Raw genomic sequence first — 22,295 nt, 5'->3', positions numbered from 1 at the left:
ACTTACGTCTGCTGATGGGGATAGGCGTGCTCACAAATGCTCTCCAGGCCCTGCTTGCACACGAGCCCCAGTCCTGGGGCTGTCTTTCCATTTTTCACCCAGCATAGACGATCAGGCCGTCAGGACCAGGTGACTTCGTAGGGCAGTGGTGGAAAATGTGTTCTGGGCCTCAGGTCGTCCGAGGAATCCAGTTTGACAGAAACTGATACTGAACACCACCAACATTTTATCTTCTCTGAAATTGACTGACTTTGTAGACACTTGTCTGGAGGAAGGAGTGCAGCGTGTGTGGCGGGAGGGCTGGCCTTGGTGGCCTCGGAGTGAGGGCGGCCCCTGGAGCAGCAGATGCGCACAGTCAGCACCTGTTGAACAGCGTTGACCATCGTGAGCAAATCCCTCGTGTTCTTGCAGAGCACGCAGAAAGCTCGGTGGTGAGCCCAGAAACAAAGTGGAACCGGCCACTAGCCCTGCGTGGGCCCAGAGACGGAGGTACCCCAGGGACAGGAGCCGACCTGCTGGTGCGGCTGACAGAAGCAGAGGAGCACGATCACGTGCTCTTGTGAAGGCGACAGATTCCATGATCTGCCGCCCAGAGTTCTCGGGACGCTTGCATTTTTGGCACAGCAGCTCTCACCGGGGCGCGGTCTTGCCGCCCAGGGGACGTGTGGTGTCGCCCAGAAGCGCTGCTGGTTGTCAGGGCTGGGGATGCTCCTGGTGTCTTGTGGGCGGAGGCGGAGGGCACGACCGACCCCTCACAGTGCGCGGGACTCGCCCCAGGACCCGCCCCGTGTCGCTGGTGCTGTGGCTGGCGACCCCTGATTGAACATCGTGCTCTTAGTAGAAAAGTGTCAGAGGTTTTGAAGTCATTTCTGATGTTTTTGGTAGTTTTTTTTTTTAACTGCTTTTGAATTAAAATGCAAATGGTAGAGTATAATAGAATGCCGTGCAGAGTTAAAATAGAGCTAAAACCTCAATATGAAGAAATGTCCAGTGGAGCACAGGGGGGCTGGCCACCCTGGGCGTGTGGAGAGAGGGGACGTGGAGAGGGTCCCCTAACATGTGTGCATACTTCCTGGGCAGCTACCTCTGGGGGGGGGGTCCACCCGAAATCCAGGCCCCGCCTTCTGGCCTGTGGCTTCCTCTTCTGGAGCTTCTCTCTCTCGGCCCCCCACCCCCCCTGCCGCAGGCCTGGCCCCACCGGGGAGGGCCTGGTGGGCTGCTCTCTGCGCCCCACCCCCCGCCCAGCCTCCCCCCAGCCTTCCTCTAACCCGGGGCCCTCCCTCTGGGAGCATTTGGTGACACCGTTAGACTAAGACATGGCCTGAGGGTGACATCTCTAAGTGGACGTCAAGCACCGGGAGAGACACGTTACATTTTCGCGGTGGGACAAGGGCTGATCTCGGAATGAGTCACGGGCGCTGAGAGCCGTCCATCCGGAGCCCCGTCCCGTCGGGAGGCGGGCAGACGGGTGTCGTGGGTCACCGAGGTTCCCGGGAGGAGCTGCGCTTTCCACTTGCTTCGAGGAGCACTGGGTGGGCTGCCCTGGGGTGGGGCTCATGGGAGCCGGGAGCCACCCATCCTGGTCGTGGGAGACCACCCTCGGATAACAGAGCAGCCCCCACCTCTCCGCTGGCTTCTGCCGCTGCCAGCCCGGCCCAGCTCTCAGGACCTGCTGGTGGCCCTAGGCTGGTCACCTCCCCAGGGTCGGCCTCAGCCTCAGTCTCCAAAGCCGGTGTCTCCTCCCAGGTGGAACCTTCACTTCAGGGTTTCAGAGACATGCAGGTTTCAGGCAGCCTGTTTCCAGACGCGCCAGCGCCCTGAGCCACGGTCTCCGAAGCTGTTCTGCGTGCGCTGTCACCCAGCGGTCAGTGCTGTCCCCACGCAGCGCAGTGCGCTGGGATCCCTGCCTCGGCCGCGGCTGCTTCACTAGGCACACGTTCAGTGCTTAGACGGTGTGCCTGCAGCCGCTGGAGGCGCGTGGTTCCACCCGTGAGAGGCCCTTGCGGAGACCAGCGTGTTTGTGGGGCATTTGGGTGCTTTGCTTAGTCTTCTGGCTCCTTCGTCTCCGGCAGGGGAGAAGCTGTCCTGGGAAGGAGACACAGAGACCGCTTGGCCTCGGCGTGGCTCGCGGGCGGCGGGTTCTGGTGCGCTGTGAGGAGCGGGGCGGCAGCATCTCTCCTGCTGACGGCTTTTGTGCTCCCAACGGGTTTGTGTTTAAAACGATGTTCAGGACACACCTGCCTCCAGAAGCCCCGGATCTGCCTGGGAAGGGAGAGCCCGCAGCTGCCAGTGCGTGTGGTCAGTGGGGAGGGGGCTCCGGCAGACGCCGCCAGCTCAGACCTGCGACAGAAGGGAGGGCGACCACCGGGCTTCCAGCCGCGCCGCGGGAGGCCGGACCCTGCGCGCTGGCCCCGGAAAGGCTGGGGATTCGAGCCCGTGGGCCCCACTTACGGACATGCTCGAGTTGACTTGCGGTGCTGTGTGCAGCCTGGTGACTCAGTCACACACACATGTTCCTTTTCGCCAGGGGTTGTCACAGGCATCGGGTCCAGCTCCCTGGGCTGCGCCGGAGGCCGTTAATGGGCGTCGGGTCCAGCTCCCTGGGCTGTGCCGGAGGCCGTTACGGGGCGTCGGGTCCAGCTCCCTGGGCTGCGCCGGAGGCCGTTACGGGGCGTCGGGTCCAGCTCCCTGGGCTGCGCCGGAGGCCGTTACGGGGCGTTGGGTCCAGCTTCCGGGCCGGGCGGCAGGTCCTTGTGTGTTCTCGGGCTCTGTCTTAGTCACTGGACCCGAGTGAGGCTGACAGAAGTGAGTGCGGACCCTCCCTGGGCGCACAGACACGTGCGGGGTGAGGGGGGAGCCCCAAGGAGCCCCGCCACGCGCTCCCTCCCGGAGGTGGAAGTGAGCCAGAAGCAGGCCTGACTTAGCAGCGCCTGAGCTCGTGCTGTCTTCTTACCCATCGAACAAGAAACGCTGCCTTTGACGCTGTGAACAGACACCAGAACGGGGGATGCGTTCACCGGATCCCTGCAAACGTGAGGCGTGCTCACTAGGCGGAACCCCCTCCACAGAACCTGATCTGGTGCCTGGAGGCTCGCCCCGTGCGTCTGTTCGGCCCCACGGTGTCGTTCAGCTAATAGTTTTGTCTTGTTTCAGCTGAAATTCAAAGCTGCCATCAGGCGACTACACGGGCTGAAACTGAGTTTCAGCGTATTTTGCACTCTCTTTTGTCCTTGGGTGCTTTCCAGCCCTGATGCTCGGGCTGCCGCGCCCAACCCCGCACGGCTGGCGGCGCAGTGGGTGAGGCGGGGCCCGCGCCCAGCTCGGCTCCTCGGTGCGGCAGCGACTTTGTGCCGGGGTTCTGAACTCAGGAGCATCTTGCTGGCGGGGGCAGGGGAGGGTGTCTGCCCCGCCCTGACCCTAGCCCTCCCTCTCCCCTGGACGGCTGCGCGCGGCAGTGCTGGTGGGAGGGAGGCTTGTGCATCTGAAGTCTCGGACGCCCCGTTTCCTGGGAAGTGGGGCCCACCTGGACCACCGCGCTCTGCCAGTCTCGCAGCCGTTGGGGTTTTTTGGTGTTTCCCCTTGTTTCTGTCCATGACGGTTTCACTTGTGCCTCTGGGTTCTTGTCTGCCACCCCTGAACGCGTCCGACTGGCGGTTTGGGAACTCGTCATGTGGTTTGTGGGCTCCTCCCCAGCCCAGGCCCGTCCAGAGGGGACCGCTCCGCACCCCTGTGCTGATGGGCGACTCCTCGTCGCAGAGGTGCTCAGTGCTCAGCCCCACTCCCGCAGCTTACAGGACACTTAGACCTCGGCAGCCACGTCTTCTTGCTGGAGCCTAGACGGCGGGGCTGCAGCCAGTGCCTGGGTGCCTGCTCCCTGCCTGGTTCCTGCCTCGTGTGGCCAGCGATATCGTCCCTCCCATCTGACACCAGCGCCTAGAGAGAGGCTGGTGTCTCTGTCCTCCTGCCCGGGAGTCCTCGCCCACACCCACGACCCATCTTAGATCTCCATGCGCCATGACTTCCAAAAATGTCCGCACCACCGTGGACAGGGCAGCAGCTGACATTGGTTCGGGACAGTCTGGGTTAAGAAATTGCACAGCAGGGCTCAGTGGTTTTCATGGCTCAGTGTACAGAGACCCAGACTCTTAGAGGTGGACGGAGCACAAAGACTAGTCTAGTCGAATCCTTTCATGCTGACGGATTTGACACAGAGACATGGAGTAACTCGTCCACAGTCACACAGCCGGTCGGCCCCAGACACTCGCGTGACCGCGGGTGTGGTAGAATCGTGGGGAGTACAGCAGGCCCCCCAGGGTCCTGTTTGCTGTTGTCTGTCCACCTTTGAAAGTGTAACTTAACCTTCTCAGGACTTGAACGTGTGTGCAGAGCACAGTTGGTCTGACCCCAGAGGCACTTCTGCCTGTCGTGCTATGAGGCTCTCTGGTAGCTCTGTGTGACCTGCTGGACGAGCGTGTTGAAACTGGAGTGTGTTGGAGTGTAGGCCGGCCGCAGTCCCCCTCCGTCCCACCTGCCTACCCGGGGCAGGCTCCCTCTGAGCCTGGCTGCAGCAGAACCGCTGTCTTGAGGTTTAGGAGAAGGGCTTCCAGGATTTTCATTTCTGTGTTCAAAGCTCGGTTTCTATGCCTTCTGTCCTTGCCCGGCTCATTCACTACATGCTCTTTTTCAGTGTGACCGCCTGAGCCCACAGGGATGGGAAGCACCCGTTTGGCTCCGTTTTGAGAAATAAAGGAAGTCAGGACATTTTCAGTTTTCTTAACTCCCACATCCAGAGCTTTATTTACGAAGCTCTTGAGCGGGTTTTTTTGGGGGGTGTGGGGTGGAGGGAGGGCTGTAATTTTAACTAGGCAAGAATGTAAAACAAAAAAATTGTCGTATGACTAAATTACATCTCAGTGCATTTTTTTAGATGGTGAAAAATGCTACCAGGTGTACGTGATGGCAAGAGAGCGATGAAAATACAAGTTGATTGTCTTGGATGTGAAGCTTTTTTAGACTGAAGTAGAGCTGCTTGACAGCGTTGCGTTCTTTCTGGTGTGCAGCGTGGTGAGTCGGTTACACACGCCATACCCTCTGTCGCTGTAGGCTGTTACAGGCTGTTGAAGGTGGCTCCCTGTGCTGTGCAGTAGGCCCTGGTTGTTTATCTGTTCTGCACACAGTAGTTTGGATCATAAGGTGACTTTTCAAGTCAGCATCCTTTCTGGTGGCTTCACCTGATGTGGGGAGGCAGGGGGAGGGCGGAGTGGGCAGGGAGCCCTCTCTGGCAGAAGAGGGCGGCCTGGCCTTCCGCGCGGCCCACACCCCAGGCTGGTGTCCCGGAGGGAGCTCGCGTGCGTGCTGGCAGGTGGCACAGGGCCTACTCTGTCCTGGGAACCCACGCCGTTTCCTGAGCCCCTGCCGAGCATCTCTGAAAACAGGGAAGGAGTCAGAGACCGATTTGGTCTTTTCCCTTTGGTCTGCGTGGACTGTCCACGAAGCTTGGCCCTCATTAAAGGAAAGTGGTGGCGTTTGCCGAGGATGAGCAGACAGGAAGCTGCCGCAGGAGGTGGCATGCTGGGGGCTCAAGCGTGAAAAGACTTCTCTCTCCGAGAAGTTGATAGGTGAGCAAGGAAGGTGATGGTAGAAGCAAAGAAGAGAAGGAAGAAGGAACGTGAGGCTCACAGTGACCTCAAACAGCAGAAAGCTTCGAGGGCACTGCTTACCCTGTTTGGCTTCAGAAAGCGAGAAAGTTCCCTGAGGCCACAGAGGCCGGGCACGGGCTGGACACAGGCTGGACAGGGCAGGACCAGTCCTGGGCCGACACACCACCCTGTTTGTTGTTAAGGAGTCTGAGTGAGGGGCGTGGACCCCACGTCAGGGCCCCGGGCTGGGCTGCCTCTGAGCGTCTCGTCCGAAGCCACGGTGTCTTCGGCACCCGGGTGCTGACAGCGCACCGTCTGGTTGAGTGTTTTCAGAAGATGCTTCAGGTCCGAGCTCTCTCCTTGACGTCTCCTGCACAGCACTCTGGGTGACACGGGGGTGAGTGGGGCCCGGCCTCTCTTCCCGGGAAAGCCTCGCTGACCGAGACACCGCGCGCTGACGGCCCCACCCGCGCCCAGGCTGCACGGCACCGAAGACCCTTCCCACAGCCGCTGGGCCGTCCCTTGTATCCTCTTCGGAAACTTAGGGTTTTGCTGTCGCTCCTGTCCTCAAGCGGACCCGCCGCATGTCGTTTCTCCTGACCCCGGCCCTCACTGGGGCGCAGACGGCTTCCCTGAGGCGCCGGCAGGGGTTTGAGGGGCTTGGCCCGCGAGGGCCCCGTGGGGCTGGGTGGCTGCCGCCTTGCAGCGGGCCCGCCCCCCGGCGCCGCCGGGGCCTCTGTTCACGCAGACCAGCCCGGCCCCCGCTCACCTGCCCTGTTGTCCGCAGTGTGCAGGCGAGGAGAACTGGGTGGACAGCCGGACCGTCTACGTGGGGCACCGGGAGCCCCCTCCGGGTGCCGAGGCCTACATCCTGCAGAGGTTCCCGGACAACCGCATCGTCTCCTCCAAGGTGAGCGCCGTGTGCCCGCTAACCTGCTCGCACAACTCCCTGCTGTTGCTACTTATTTTTTTAGTTTTTATTTGTATTTTGTTGGTGGAGGTAATCAGGGTTTATATATTTACGTATTTTAATGGAGGAGCTGAGGGTTGAACCCAGGACCTTGTGCACGCGAAGCACGCGCTCTGCCGCTTAGCTGCACCCTCCTCGGGTCGTTATGATTTAACACAGGTCCAGAGGCACGCGGGCCACCGCCCTGTGGTGCCAGCCCCGTATGTGTAACACGGCCTCATCGTGTTTTACTTTATCCATGCAGCCCTAACGTCTGCAGTCACGAATGTTTAAATTATCTCCCTGGGTGTTCGCTGTTGTTATCACACATCATCAGGGACTTTTGACCACATCACTAATAATCCGTGGTGATAATTTATAACAGCCACTTGTGCTGTGAAGCAGGGAGGTCACGCAGCCTCGTGTCCAAGCTGCAGCGCCGGCCTCCCGCGCATGCTTGGAGCAGAGCCGGTCAGGGGGTTAAGTTCCACGTCTGCACCTGGCGGACTCCACCTGGCGGAGCAGGACTGGGGAGCTGAACGGTGTCCTGAAGCAGGGGCGTCACACGGGGGCGAGACCGGGGGTTCACACAGCACGCCAGGGCTACCAGAGCCCGACTGCACACTCGGAAGGACTGTAGACTCTGACATTCTGTGTTGTAAATACGTGAAGCTTTCTAACGCGGAAACCTTCAGAAACATAGAAAAATAGGAGGGCACTGTAACAGGTGTCTGTGCTGCCCCCGCTGTCCCCCGCTGTCCCCCCGTCCCCCGCTGTCCCCCGCTGTCCCCCCGTCCCCCGCTGTCCCCTGTTGTCACCCCGTCCCCCGCTGTCAGCAGACGGCCCGGCCTGTCTGTTCTGTGCTGCTTTCTTCCTCGAGGTCATTTTGGAGCAAATCCTAAACAATACATAATTTCTCTCTGTAAACGTCGCAGCAGAGAGAAGACGGGGTTAAGTGGGAACTGCTCCTCTGATGTGCCTTTGTGCTGAGCAAGGCGGTTAGGTGTTTGGGGGAAGTGTTTCAGTTAACTCCTGGGCAGTGAGTGTGCTGCTGGGCAGGGTTCCACCCGATGGGACCTCAAGGACGGGCAGTTCCGCTTTGGGGTCAGTGTCCCTCAGAATGGAGCACGTGAGGAATGAAAGGTCGTTCTCGGCTGGTCACAGAGCCACAAACACGAGACGTTAAGTGCTGCAACGACGTACAGGTCTTCCAACAGCTCCTTTTAAGAGTTAGTGAAAAGTCAGTTGCGCTGCTGTATGCCAGCAACAAACGACTGGAATTTGAAATTAAAAAACACCACCATTTTCCAAGAACTTGCGTGGGGTCTGGCATGAAAGGAGCCCTTGGGGTGAGAGTCGGGTCACCAGCGCCTGGATCCGAGGTGCCAGCTCCGGCCCTGACGGGAGCTGACCGAGGTCCCTACCGCTCCAGGTGCCAGAGGTGACGAGGGTCCCCACGCAGCCGGGCGGAGCAGTGCGCTCTCCACAGGGCACGATCTTCAGCAAAAGGCAGAACTGTCCAATGGAATTTTAAAAGCAAGGTCCAAGCTCCGTGTTTGCTGAAGGTTGATGACACCTGGGACATGTTTTCCACACAGAAGTCAGGGAAACGCCTCCTTAGGTGAAAACGAGGCGTTTGGAGAATGAGGGGCCCAGCTACCCTCCCTGTGCCCCCCGCCCCCCGCGAGCAGGAGGGGCCGACCCAAGCTGTTGCCCGCCTGGCTCGAGACCACCTAGAAATGGTGGCTGTGTTACTTCCTGTCACCTCCTCGTCACACTGCCACAGAGAGAGAGTTTGCCGAAGCTGACACGCACTGCACAGTACTGACCACGTGTGTTCTGAGTTACCGATCAGAGGTTTGTATTTCATGAGAGACATTTAAATAGTAGGACTATTCTTAAGCTACTTTGCATTACCTTAAGTTACCTGAAATTAGATAATACACGCTGTTTTTGGAGCACATGTTCTGGCTGTTTGTTTTTATGGTCGTCCAGTGGATAAAATGTCTGCAGACTCTCAGCTTTGTTTTGTATCTAAAACTAGACGTTTTGTACTTTAAAATACACCGCTCATCATGTGGTCGGTTAACACGGCAAAATGTGAAATGTGGCCAAATGACTCCTTTCTGTTTCTCTTGTGCACAGTACACGTTCTGGAACTTCATACCCAAGAACCTGTTTGAACAGTTCAGAAGAATAGCCAACTTCTATTTTCTTATCATATTTCTGGTACAGGTAAGGCTGGTCATCTTCTTCAGTGGCCTGAAATGTGCATCTGAGTAAGGGACATTATTCCCAGGTGACTGGCTGGTTTGCTGACAGGGAGCGAGCAGGGCTTCGTGCCCCCTTCTCGGCAGCTCCTTCACTGCTTGTCCTCGAGGACAAGCATGTCGTCAGAAACCTGGTCACTGAAACGCAGGTGTGAGGGCCCCGCGTGTGGGCCCGTGCTGGACACCTTCTGTCTTCATCCTGGAGTCCTGGGGGGAGGCAGGAGCGTCCTAATTTGGGGGCACGTTCACCAGCCACACTGGATTATGACACTGGCTGCGCTTCCCCTGTTCTAAGTTCCTGTGATCTCCTAAAAACATTAAGAGAAAGAGTGAAAGAAGAGTGAGAACCACAGTGAAGTATGAATTAAGGAGAGGTCGGGTGTGTTTTAGAAACAGCCTAATTGTTCTCAGTTGTAAAAAGTACAGTGGAAGGACTTTTACAATTTCCAACAGTAATTTACCCAAATAACGTAATGAAGGTGGGGCGCCAGCAGCAGGCCAGACCGGGGCAAAACGCAGCCTGGAGTCAGCCCGTCTCTGCCGCGGGACCTGGTTTCCCTACACACGTCTCGTAATTAAGGAGAACGGCCCTTGGTTTTGTCATGAGATAAGCTGGTTTCCTTTTTATGTGATTCATCTGAGGCGCTGGGATAAAGTGGGTCCCAGCAAGCGCTGGGGGGCGTGACGGGGCAGTCGGCCCGTTGAAGCCACTGACGGCCCCACGCTCTCTTTCCACGGCAGCTGATCATCGACACCCCCACGAGCCCGGTGACAAGCGGCCTCCCGCTGTTCTTCGTCATCACCGTCACGGCCGTCAAGCAGGTGAGGCGAGGCAGGCACACAGGGGCCACACGGGGCCCCCACCAGCTGGTGCCACCTTTCCTCCTCGGGCAGGCCGTAGGAAGCCTGCTGCCAGGCGTCCCCCGGGGCGACGGTCCAGGCCCACACTTGAGCTAAGATCAGGGGGACGACCTAGCTGAGTGCTAGTTTGGTGCCCGAGAGTTGGAGGAGGAAACTCGTTCTCAAACTGAACCCGCCAGACTCAGCACCTGGCTTCCGGTGACTTGCTTCACCCCATGTCCTCGGAGATCTGACCCCAAGGACCTGCTGCTACCAAGGTTCTGGGTGTGGCCAACTCCTGACTCGCTCAGTGGGTCGTGCTGTTCTCTGTGGTCCTGACGAGTCAAGCCAGGGACTGACAGGAGGAACATCCGCAGGGATGTTCCCACCACGGGCACAGCTAAATTAGTGCTCAGCCATCACCTTGTGTGGGTCCAGAAAGTTCCGGTCGCCTCCGAGGAAAGCCAGGTCCCTGTGAGCGTCACTCCCCACGCCCGCCTCCAGCCCCTGGCGGCCACCAGTCTAATCTGTTGCGGCAGTTTGCCTGTTCTGGACGTTTCACAGTCAGAGTCGTAGGCTGGTGCTTTCGTGTCTGGCCCGGTCCACCGAGCGCTGCATTTTCGAGGTTTATTCACGTGTGGCCGGTGCCAGTGCTTCATTCCCACGATGGGCAACACCCCATTGTGCGGACACAGCACGTTTTGTGTGTCCATCGCCACTGGTGGACGTTTGGGGCTATTGTGGGTGAGAACGTTAAGAACCTTTGCATCCAAGTTGTGTGTGGACACAGGTTCAGTTCTCCGGGGGCACGGACGAGGGTGGAGTCATGGGAACAGAACGGCTCATCTGCTCTAAGGGCCGCCGGGTGCTTCCAGGGTGACAGCCAGGGCCCGGCTCACGCTTCCCCTCCGTCCCAGGGCTACGAGGACTGGCTCCGCCACAAGGCCGACAGCGCTGTGAACCAGTGCCCCGTCCACTTCGTCCAGCACGGCAAGCTGGTCCGGAAGCAGAGCCGGAAACTGAGGGTGAGTCAGGACCGACCCCTGTCCGGCTTCAGACCCGGAGCAGTGACCAAACAACCTCGCGCTGTGTTTGTTTTCTCTGGCAAACCCTTTGTCTGCGGTTGTCTTACTCCTTAGGTGTAGACCCAGCCTCTTCCCCCGTGACCTCTCACTTCAGGCAGACCCCCCCACTGGCTTTTCTTTTTTACCCTTTTTATGTCTGCATTTTTCTGTAATGCTGTAACAGACTTTGCCTCTGGAGCAGGTGCAGGGTCACGGCAGATTCGGGGGGGTCCAGAGCTTCCATGGCCCCGCCGCCCTGCTCCCAGCAGGGTGTGGAGCCCGGAGCCAGTCCTGCCCGTCCACAGGGAGCCTGGAGGTGCTTGCAGAAAACGTGCTCCGCTGTAAGGCCAAGTCCTGTTACTGTGAGCAACTCCACTGGTTGGAAGTTTGTGAAAGCGGGGACAGAAACCTCGCTGAATGCTGCATTTTAATTTTTCTTTATTTTCAGTGAATAATTGGAGTAACAGCGTCTCATACATTTAAATGTGTTTACATTATCTAAGTCTGTTATTTTCGGACCTCTGGTGGCCTATAGAAACACCTGTATGTGTGCAGACGACAAATACGGTTTTTACTGTTTGTCCCCGAGCTGCGTTTAGCCGTGAGCCTGGGGACAGAGCCTGGCCAGCCTCCCCTCCTCCTCCCCAGGCTGGTCCTCATCCTGTCGCCGGCCTGCCTGCCCCGACCCTCCATCCCTCGGGGCTGCTCTCCTTGCCGGAGGTGGTGGCAGGGCCATCGGGAAGCTTCAGGGAGGGGCAGCCGCCAGTCCCCGCGCACAGGGACAGAGGAGCCGTCCTCGGCTTCCTTCAAACCCGACCCTCCACTTCCAGACACACTGCTGAGCCGTGAGGAGGCGTGGCCGGTCACCCTGGGGGTCGGTGGGCCTTGGGTTCCGGAACCCAGGCCCCTCCTGTCCCTGTATCATCAGCACGTGGCCCACCTTCATTACCCCCTTTAGTTATTACGTGTGTCAGACACAGTATTGAGTGTATTTTTGTCTTAAACCGCATTTTCCTTGTTTTATAAATTTTACTGCCATGTGTCTCTGTACCTCGGAATGAGCTCTCCTCACTCGGCGTGGACTGACGCTGTTTCCCTAGTGGTCACGGGGTCAGGGAGGTGAGGGGCCCGGAGCAGTGGGAACCGCACGTACATGTTAACAGGCTCCTTCGGGCCCCAGGCCCCTGAATACTGTAGAGTCCTGAACACTGGATTTCCTTTGCAAAGTCTTCCATACGTTTAATAAACATCTCTTCAAAAACACACCTAAATAGTTCCTCCCAGCAGAAAACTGAATTTTTTAATGCATTGATCGCCTGCAGGAGGCGTCTGCTCTGAGTCCAGCCTGTTTCAGCCGAGAGGATTTTAATGGAGCCTGTGAGGCAAGGAGGGGAGAGGAGTTTGCTCAAGACTAGTTGCGAGGAAGCCTGTGAGCTGTGCGTCTCCGAGACCCGTCCTGACCTGGGCGGGCCGTCCCGTCTGCAACCTGCAGACCTGCTCTCCTCTCGCAGCGCAGCTCCCAGCCCGTGGGGTGGGGACCAGGAGGAGGATGCTGAGGCGCTTCACAAGGAAAGCTGCGTGACCATTTGTGTGCAAGTTTCTGTGTGGGTCCGGTTTCCACTCCCCTGGCCCAGATGCCCCGGCGTCACGAACACTTGCCGGGCCATCTAGTAAACCCATTGTTCGTTTTCAGAGGAACAGCCAGACCGTTCCCGGAGCGGCAACTCCATTTTACTCGCCCGCCAGCAACGCCGAGAGGCCCGTGCCTCAGCCTCCCCGGCCGCTCTGGGCCCTGCGTCTTGGTGCGGTTCAAGTGGGCGTCGCCCTCGTGGCTGCGGGTCGCTTGGCGGGCGCTTGTCTGCCGTTGGCGCCTGCTCTTCAGCGCACCCGTGGCTCCTACCCACTTCTTCCCTGGGTTGCTTGAGGGCTCGTTTCTTCGCTGCTGAGCGTTGAGAGTTTGTGTATTGTAGACGTCAGCCCGCTTCAGACCGGCCTTGGGGGCTCACAGCGCAGAGGCCGGCCCTGCTGAGGTCCGGTCGCCGACTCTCCCTTCGTGGGCTGTGCCTCAGTTCAGGGTTAAGAACTCTTTGCCAAGCCCTGGAGCCCAAGGGTTTTTCTCCTGTTTTATTCCTAAAAGGTTTGTACTTTTATGTTCTAGACTGAAGTTCTGACCCGTTTTGCATTACTTTTCCCGCAGGCGTGAGGTTCGGGTGGAAGTCCCATTTCTGTCCGGTCACTCCGGCCTCGTCTGTCGCAGAGGCTGCCGCTCCTCCCCTGAGCTGCTCTCGATCATTGGGATCGTGTTTGTGGGTGTGTTTCTGGGTTCTCTGTCCTGACGTGATGGTGTGTGCCGTCCTCCACGGGGACCCCGTGGTCCCGGCCCCTGCGGCCGCGTCACCGCCGTCACACCGCAGGTGACTCCCACCCCGCCCTCCGGTCCGAGCGCTGTGGCCTTTCCCCGTGGAGCTCGGAGCACGCCCGTGGAGGTCTGCAGACACTCTTGCAGGATTTTCATAGGAGTTCTGCCGAGTCCGTGGGTCTATTTGGAGAGAGAGCGCAGCCCCCAGTTTTAAAGTCTTCAGGCACTGGGTGGGAGCTAGGGCCACCATCCGGGTGACAGGGACCCGCTTGTCCTCAGACGGAAGCACCTGGCGGGCAGCAGCGAGACCGGCCAGGCAGCTGGAAGGACTCTGACCCCAGGAGCTCATCGCTGACTGGTGGGGTCCCGATGTCCCTTCACCGTCCAGACTGTCCGATGTCCCCATCGGAGAAGAGGGGCCTTCCTGGGCGGCGTTTACCCTCTGGTGATGATCAGACTGCAGCGATTAAATCTTGCATAAAACTCTGTATGACAGACATTCTGTGATTCATTTTTACTTCAGTTTTGCAACATGGTTTCCAGGTTCTGCTTTATTCTTGTCACATTCATGTCATCTGGACAGTGTCTTGGTTCTGGTGTTCAGAAACCTGAGAGCTCTCCCACCTGGTCCTAGGTTAGCGCCTTCCCACAGGAGTAACTCCCACTCAGCCTGTTGGCGCTGGCGCTGCCCCGCGGGGGCCGGATCGGGGCGGTGCTGTGACGGCTGTTGTGTTTTCACAGCAGAGCCCTCTGCCGTAATGCACTTCTCTGTGTCACGGGTCTGACTGGAGCGCTGACTTCGCTGGTCTCTCCTGGATTTGGGCCGAGCGTCTGGGAAACGACCTGCCTCGGAGTCACACTAATGAACACAGACCTGCCCGCAGACAAGCCCCCAGCGGCCCCTGTGGGAGCCGCCGCATGAAGGCGGTTCATGGCGCTGTCTGTCTGTCTGTCCTGCAGGTCGGGGACATCGTCATGGTCAAGGAGGATGAGACCTTCCCCTGCGACCTGGTCTTTCTGTCCAGCAGCCGCGCAGACGGGACCTGCCACGTGACCACCGCCAGCCTGGACGGGGAGTCCAGCCACAAAGTAACCTGCCTGTGATTCGTGACCCGGGGCCCCCTTCCCAGCCAAGCGCGTGTGTCCAGAAGGGACACCGCGTGTGAGGCTCAGCATGTGCAGGGAACCCGGCTGCTCTTCCCCCTCGGTGCCCGTGAGGACCCGCCTCTCAGGTTGACAGAAGCAACCCCGAGTCACTTACTGGCTGTGTTGCTTAGCCTGGGTACCAAGTCCAGGATGCAAGGAGTGGCTTGTTGGAGTCTTTTAAGTTTTCATTTTACTGGTCAAAGTCAGGGACTTTACTAGACTGGAACTGTGTGAAAAGTGAAGTCCAAATTTTGCCCGAGTATTCCTTCAATGAGTGTCTTTGTGTTAAAATATCTTAGCAAGGGTTTGCTGAAATTATTAGTTTCTTACACTCAGGATGGAATTCAGCTGGTGCCACACAATTTTAATAAATAATCAAAAGAAAAACAAAAGAACCACATCCCTGTTAATTTTGAGGATTCCAGTGTTTAAAAACCTGGACGCTTCCAAGGAGCCTCTGGACGTGAGCTCGGCTCCAACGGTGCTGAAGCTGCCTGTGGATGCGCTCAGCTCCCCCAGAGGGAAGGAGACGCTTTCTGTGCAAAAAGCCCTGAAGGATGTGCTGGTCCTCTATGGACAGCCCTGTGGGGCTTCTGCGTCCACCTCCACATTGCCTTTGTAGCCAATCTCAAGAGAGGGCGCCCTCTGGCACCACTGACCATCAGCAGGAATAGAAAGCAGAGGGTGTTCAGTGGCTGTTGGAGCACCGGGGTAGGGGTGGGGGTCGTGTTCTAATCCTCCCTGACCTGGATGAGCCGCGCACCCCCGGCTGCGGGCCATGGGCCGCCCCCTGCACCCCCCAACCCCAGAGGGATGTCCCGCCCAGACTGGCTCCAGCTCCGCTACTAGCAGATGCCAGGGGGTCCAGGGGCATCACTGTTTTCGGGGTGAAGTTTGGTGGCAGCTGCCCTGGTCCAGACGTGGCCAAGGTCAGGATCATGCTGCACTTGGACCTTCGTGTGTCTGTGCTCGGGGTCTGGGGTCATCTGAGCCCTTTCCTTGAAAGCAGAGTGGGCGTGGGACACCCCTGCCCTGGTCATGTTTTCACGTCCATAAAATGGGCACAAACCTGTCTTCCAGGGGCTCTTGGGAGGAACTCATTAGAAAATTCCCCAAAGTGCTGGATACACACACCCCCCACGGCGGTACAGATGTCGCCGCAGGGGTTGCTGGGATCGCGTCCCCTGCTGCTCTGAGTCACCGTAGAGACGCATGCCCTCTCACCAGCCCCCCATGCTGTCCCTCCCCCTGTTCACACCCCCCGGTGCCTCCTGGGCTGGCTTCCCAGGACCGGGTCGCAGACCGGAAGCAGCAGCTTACCTGGGATCAGGGTAGACGTGCAGGTCTCGGGTTCTGCCCCAGACCCACGGCCCAGAAAGTCCAGGGCGAGGCCAGGGGGTCCGTGCCCGACCAGCCCTCCTGGGCATCCCGAGGCCCACCTGGGGCCGAGGCCGGGTGAGGGTCTGGGCGGGTACGCTCCCCGGACAGGGACCTGCAGGGCATTTGTGGTGCCTGCAACAGCTCTCTGTAGACAACAGGGCATCGTATAAACAGAAAGGAGTATTTTAGCTCCTGAATCTGTGTCTGAGCCACCACTGCGGGGTTAAATCGAAGCGCCCGGTTCTGAAGAATTGCCAGCATTGCCATGTGTCCTTTTACCTTTAAGTGGGGGCTCTGCTAAGGATAGAAGAGGCCTGGGACCTGACAGACTCAGGAACAGCAGTGGCCTCGTAGTTCCGTAACTGATTTATATTCACAGACTCCTTCCTGTAGTTCTGGTCCCATGGGGTCATTGAGCTGTTTACACGCATAAACGGTGAAGCTTGGTGCTGCTGAGGACGGCAGGCACCTGCCACTGGGTTCCTGCTGATGGCTGTGGTGTCAATTCGCACTTTCTGTCCGTCTGCAGACCCATTATGCAGTTCAAGACACAAAGGGGTTTCACACTGAAGAGGACGTCGGCGGCCTGCACGCCACCATCGAGTGCGAACAGCCCCAGCCCGACCTCTACAGGTGAGCTGCCTGCTGCCTGCCGCCCCGCTGCCCGCCCCAGCCCAGCCACCGCCCCGCTGCCCGCCCCCCTGCTGCCCGCCCCCGGTCCACCGCCCCCTGCTGCCCCCCCCCCCCCCGCTGCCCGCCCCCAGCCCGGCCACCGCCCTGCTGCCCGCCCCAAGTCCACCGCGGGGGCGCCTGGAAGGAGACTGAGCATCCCTGCGTAAAATTTAAGACTCGGTCAAAAATACGTCCCTTGTGCGTTTACACAGCCCAGCAGCGTCCCGACGGCTCTTTATATGGATAGTTGATACAAACATTCAAAAAGGCCTAATGCAACTAAGTCTGTTGAGGAAAAATGAATTTTCTGTATTTTGAGAAAGTGATTTTAAGGAAAATCATTGAAGTCATGGCCTGATGGAACAGAAAGCAAAGGGAGGGCGAGGGATGAGGAACCCGGCTCAGGCCACCTTCCCTCCTGAGGAGCGGGGGCTCGGTCCCGCCCCCAGCCCCTGCTGCCTTACCAACTAACTAACTCACTGAGTGAGCCTGCGGTCACCAACCTGCCTCCCCTGTTGCCAGGTTTGTGGGCCGCATCAACGTCTACAGCGATCTGAATGACCCCGTGGTGAGGTGAGGAGACATGCTGCTCCCTGGCAAGTTCCTCTTGTGTTAAATTGCAAGCGGATTCCTCTGCTGAGGAGAGCATTTCCTCGTCGCTGCCCCGGGCACTGAGGGTGGGGTTCCTGCTCTGGCTCCTCCTGGGTACACGTCTAGGCGTGCCGGCGTCTCACTGGTGGAGAGCGATCCCCAGGGATTGTGCTGGGGCCCCTCCCTGCGGCAGAAGGCCTTTCATAGCGAGCAGACTGTGCGTCTTCAGCTGTGGGGTCAGAGAGCTTCTGACGGGGAGGCCGTTTGCTGGTTCATCATCACCCCTGGGACACGGTCTTGGCTCTAGACGTCGGGGAATACGAGGGCCTGTCACGGGGTCACTTCCCCTGGGGACGGGGGGCCCTGCCTCTGGGGACGCCCACCCGTGCATCTCGGCCGCCTGCTCGGCCTCACCTGATGCAGGTGGCCAACTTGGGGCCCGGGATGAGCCGGGTCAGGACCGGCGCAGCCTGTGCCGCGCGCACTTCCCAGCCGTGCACCCTGGGTCTGGACGTCGTCCGTCGCTCTGCACGGAGTGGCCTGGCTTTCACTCAGCTTGGAAATCGCGCCTTTTCCGTAAAGCCCGCTTGTTAGGGGAGCTGTTTTTCTTCGAGTTTAAGTCTCCAAATTGTTCCTGAGCTGATGTTACCTTGTGTGTCAGAGAAAAACCCTTGCCCAGAAGCAGAAAAAAGCTCAGGGGAAATTACTGCGGAGTAAGCGGTCACTGGACCACGAGTCCCTGGGGCAGACCTCCTCGAAATGGCTCTCAAAATGGCTCTCGAAATTACCTGTTTCAAGGAAACAGGTTGGTGCCCCCCTGAGCATGTTTTTAATCACCGTTTGCAGCAGCAGACCGGCAGGTGTGTCCCAGAATCTACGGAGGCTTTGCTTTGGTCTTTGTTAAATACGTATCGTTGTAAATACCTAGTTACTTTGGAGAAATGACCTGGGTTTCTGTGTCTCTGATCGTGTTTGAACAAGAGAGAGTAGATTTAGGTACATTCACGTGCCTGGAAGTCAGCCTGCAGACCCTCCTTGTTTGGTAGTTGGAAGGAGTTGCAGGCTGAGCCCCTTGCAAAGGTCGTTAATAATACACTTTGTATTTGATGCTTATTCTGGTTTAGCTTTTTAAGTATTTCTACAGTTCAGCAGACTTTCAGTATTTGGGTGTCTGAGATGTTTATACGTTTGTGGTGTAGACAGTTATGAATTCTAGGTCCAACTTCTCCGTCTTTTCAGAGTAATATTTCTTCGTTCATCTGTCCAAACTAGAAGCAACGCACTTTTTTCCCCAATATTTGTTTCTTTAAAAAAATTTTTTCTTAATAACCAGGTTTTGCAGGGGTGGGAGGGGTAATTAGGTTTATTTATTTGTTTATTATTTTAATGGCAGTACTGGGGATTGAACCCAGGACCTCGTGCATGCTAAGCACGCGCTCTACCACTGAGCTGTCCCCTCCCCTGCAAAGTATGTTTTTAAGTAAATTATTCTTAGACTGCCCAGAGGCACTTTATAAGAGGGCCATTTGTTTTCATAAAGTCAGGAGGCTGACAGCTCTTGTAACACGCAGACACCAAGTGCGCAGCCAGGCGCTGTGTCTCGCATGGCTGTCAGGCCGGGGACACACGTGGGGGCCAGGGGGCAGGTCGCAGCAGGCCAGGTGTGTCCCCGCCAGCACGCCTCGCTGAGCAGCCCCTTCTCGTCTCCGGCGGGGTGTGGTCCTGCGCTGCGCTGTCTGAGTGCTGAAGGCACGCTGAGTCTGTAACGTGCGGGAGGCGCCCACTCTCTGCGTGCACCGACAGAGAAGGCGAACCTTTGAAAGTACTTGCAGCTCGTTCCCTTTCCCCTCCAAGGATGTGGGGAGAACGCTGCAATAGCAAAGTTAGTGCATCTGGATTGTGCTTTTTTTCCAACTGCACATTTATGTTTTTAATTTTATTACTTTTTTGTTTTAAGGTTTTGTTTTGGGGGGGTAATAAGGTTTCTTTTGTTTGTTTGTTTTAGTGGAGGCACTGGGGGTGCAGCGCAGGACCTGGTGTGTGCTAAGCACGCACTCTACTGCTGAGCTCTACCCGCCCCCTGAATTCTGCTTCTTATTTCTCTCCTACTCTTGGGAAATGAGAAGAAATTATTACTCAGTCAGCAAAGGGGCCACTGGACCACGAGCCCCCAAAGCAGAGACTCACGGTTGAGTCTCACGTCTTGTTCCTACCCGATTTCCCGCTGGAGCAGCCGTGTGTGGACTGTTCCAGGCTTACAGGCCACCTGCCTTCAGGGGGCCTGGTGGGCTTGGTGGCAGTGCATGTAAAGGTCTCCCAGCCTCGGTTCTACAGGTGTGACCGTGTCACACAGAACTCCCGGGGAACGTGGTAGAGACCACCGAAGGAGTCGCAGAGACCGCCCTTCCGCTTTGCCAGAGCCCATGGGGTGTTTGGTGCGGGGGCCGCAGGCATGCAGCCTGTGGGGAGTGGATTTCTGGGCAGGTCCGTCAGGTGACACTTCTGACCAGTGCTGGGTACTACTGATGGCACAGTGCGGGGACCCTGCAGGTCGGCCTTCCACCCTCACTGTCGCAGGTGGAATGGGGTTACAGCCTTGGGGTGCGGCTCAGGGGGGCTGGGTGGGGGCTTGGCGTGCGGCTCAGGGGGCTGTGGGAGAGGGGGAGGCTGGCCCAGCAAAGCTGACTCTGCAGGAATCTTCCAGCAGACGGGTTCTTACCGTCCTGCGGGCAGAGACCCCATGCTTTACGTGGACCCGGTTAACGTTCGCGTCCAAATACAAGCAAATCCACGCTGAGACAGTTTCCTCCTAAGCGAAGTCTGCAAAGCCCCCTTGTGGTGCAGACTTGCTGTCCCCATTGCTCTGTTTCTGGTCGTCCTTGTCTCTGCAGGCCATTAGGATCGGAAAACTTGCTTCTTAGAGGAGCCACGCTAAAGAACACCGAGAAAATCTTTGGTAAATGTTTTAATCAGTGAATTATTAATAATAGCTTCTAAAATTAAGGGCCATTAAGCAGTTAAAATCCGTAGAGCGGCTGCGAGAGCATCGCTTCGTGCTTGGAGGTCCTGTGGGCCTTGTGGCAGCAGCCACGCTGCCTCCCAGGAAAGCCAGCACCGAGGTGTGGCCACACCCCGTGAGGCGGTGGCGTCTGAGGGTGCACCTGCTCGCACATCATGTGCCTGTGGTTTTTGACCCAAACGTGACCTTAATCCGTGAGAGAGTCCACACGGCATTGTTCTGCAGGAAACGTCTTCCATGGCTGTTTCTTTGCTCGTATCTCCCTCCCCTTTCTGTTGGGTTAACGTTTATGTTTTCACTGAAACAACTTATAAATAGACAAATGTGTCCTGTTGTTGGAAACCCAACATATCTACATCTGAACTTTAAAAAAAAGTACAGATTGCTCCCCACGCAGGGGGAATGTGTTTCTTTGGTCTAAAGAACCCGATGCGACTCTTCCTGAGCAGCTGGCTCACCTGGAGGAGTGTGCAGTGTGGTTCGTTTTGCCCGTTTCCGTTTCCGCTGCCCCGCACGTGCCTCGCCGCGCAAGGCCGGGCGGCTGTGTTGCTCTGACGCCCGCTCTCCGCCTCCAGGTGTTGCTGTCTACACGGGCATGGAGACCAAGATGGCTCTGAATTACCAGTCAAAGTCCCAGAAGCGATCTGCTGTGGAAAAGTAAGGCTCGGTACCCCGCGGTGGCTTTCGGCTGTCGCAGACCCCCGTGGATGTGAGGCTGCTCTCTCCCTGGCCTCGTGAGCCGCTCCCGCGTGGCGTCTGGGGGACAGCAGAGCTGATTACTGAGCTCTCAGGCCGACCGTCTTCCTTTGTGGGCCCGTCAGCGGCCACACACCCTCAGCCCACGTCTGCAGGCTCCCTTGTGTGGGCTCCCAGAGTCCCAGTCCAGAGTCAGATACAGGTGCCCAGTGGCTCCTCCCACTATTTCTTAAAAAAGTAAAAATTCGGTCACTTTATTTATGTATTTGTTTTTAGTGGGGGCACTGGGGCTGACCCCGTGCCTGCTCAGCCCGCGCTCCCCACCGAGCTGTGTGTACCCCACCCCGGGTTACTTTTAACTCTGGGGTTTGGTGGAAACGACGTTTTCTGACACAGCTTTACCGAGGAAGGCCTCAGCAGAGGGAGCCGTTTTCTTATCGCTGAACAAGAAAAGCCTTATGCTAACAAGGCAGGGACGGAGCCAAATTTGTAAGGAAACGCGGCTGGGGTTTTGTCTTCTTTGCCTCTTGTTAACACTCATCCTGACTCGAGGCGGCGCTGCGTCTTCACACGGCGTTTAGCAGAGAGCTGCGCGCTGCTTGGCCACTCGGGGGCGGTCGGGCAGCTCTCTGCTGTTGACCTGGAAGCGTGACTCTGGGTCTCTGTCCGTCAGTGGCTGCGGCAAATGTGAAATGCAGAGTTAAGTCTCACGGAGCAGCAATGCCTGGTTTCCGGGGGAAGGGTCCAGCTCAGCGGTGGAGCGCACGCTTGGCACGCACAAGGTGCCAATCCCCAGGGCCTCCTCCAATGATGGACGAATACATAAACCCAGTTACCTCCCCACTCAACAAAAAATAAAATAAATTTTTAAGTTTTTTAAAAAGAAAATGACATTTTATGGTTCAAAGCTGACATACGTTAAAGATGGACAAATTTGGAGAGAAAAAAAGGATGCTTAGTCTCCTGGTGTTGGCAGACACGCTGGTTTCAGAAAGATACTAGAAACTCTGACCTTCTTCATAAGGCCCGTGAGGCACTGGCCAAGGACGCCGTGTCTTTCCTGCTCAGAGGGCGTCCGTCCATCCCTCCCTCCCCGCCTCCTTCGTGCTGGTCAGTGCCAGGTTTGGGGCTCCCTGATGGACGCCTCACAGTAGAAGACGCTGACCTCCGGGTGTCCTTTGAATTAAGAACCCTCCACTGTGTGGAAGCCCCGTGGGCCGGGCGTGTGTGCACGGCCCTCTGCCCGCCTGGCGTGCCGCCCTCAGCTCTGCCCCTGGTGCCCGCAGACCACACGCCGGTGCCCGCGGAGCGGACTCAGGTGTAGCTGTGACAGCCGGCCGGGGTCCTCCAACACGCACCCGCCCTGACGTTTGTGAGGCAGGTGGGGCCCAGCTCGGTCCTCCAGGGAGCGGAACGGTCACCTGCTGTCTTGTGTTTCAGATCCATGAACGTCTTCCTCATCGTGTACCTCTGCATCCTGATCAGCAAAGCGCTGATAAACACCGTCCTGAAGTACGTCTGGCAGAGCGATCCATTCCGAGACGAGCCGTGGTACAATCAGAAGACGGAGTCGGAGAGACAGAGGAACCTGGTATGAAAGGTGGCTCCCTTCGGTGGGCCGCTGGGAGGGAGGCGGGGGCCGCAGTGAAGTCTTGGTCGGTGAAGTCTTC

General features: G+C 57.8%; 1 protein-coding gene across 4 annotated transcripts in view; it reads left to right on the top strand.

The window, feature by feature from the left end:
• Window positions 1-22,295, top strand: part of ATP11A (ATPase phospholipid transporting 11A) — a 92,513-nt gene that overhangs the window by 33,584 nt on the left and 36,634 nt on the right. For all 4 annotated transcript variants that reach the window (XR_004325845.1, XM_032496609.1, XM_032496607.1 and 1 more), the window contains exons 2-11: window positions 6,427-6,549; window positions 8,734-8,823; window positions 9,600-9,680; window positions 10,616-10,723; window positions 14,082-14,210; window positions 16,177-16,280; window positions 16,842-16,892; window positions 19,802-19,866; window positions 20,505-20,586; window positions 22,066-22,216. Coding sequence is in view for 3 of the 4 variants with exons in the window: in XM_032496609.1 (XP_032352500.1) it covers window positions 6,427-6,549; window positions 8,734-8,823; window positions 9,600-9,680; window positions 10,616-10,723; window positions 14,082-14,210; window positions 16,177-16,280; window positions 16,842-16,892; window positions 19,802-19,866; window positions 20,505-20,586; window positions 22,066-22,216 (984 nt within the window). In the remaining variant the exon portion in view is untranslated. The remainder of the gene's footprint in view (window positions 1-6,426; window positions 6,550-8,733; window positions 8,824-9,599; window positions 9,681-10,615; window positions 10,724-14,081; window positions 14,211-16,176; window positions 16,281-16,841; window positions 16,893-19,801; window positions 19,867-20,504; window positions 20,587-22,065; window positions 22,217-22,295) is intronic.

The sequence above is a fragment of the Camelus ferus genome, chromosome 14, assembly GCF_009834535.1.
Source record: "Camelus ferus isolate YT-003-E chromosome 14, BCGSAC_Cfer_1.0, whole genome shotgun sequence".
Classification (NCBI taxonomy): domain Eukaryota; kingdom Metazoa; phylum Chordata; class Mammalia; order Artiodactyla; family Camelidae; genus Camelus; species Camelus ferus.
The sequence above is the reverse complement of the archived record's forward strand: the minus strand, read 5'-3'. Positions and strand labels throughout refer to the sequence as shown.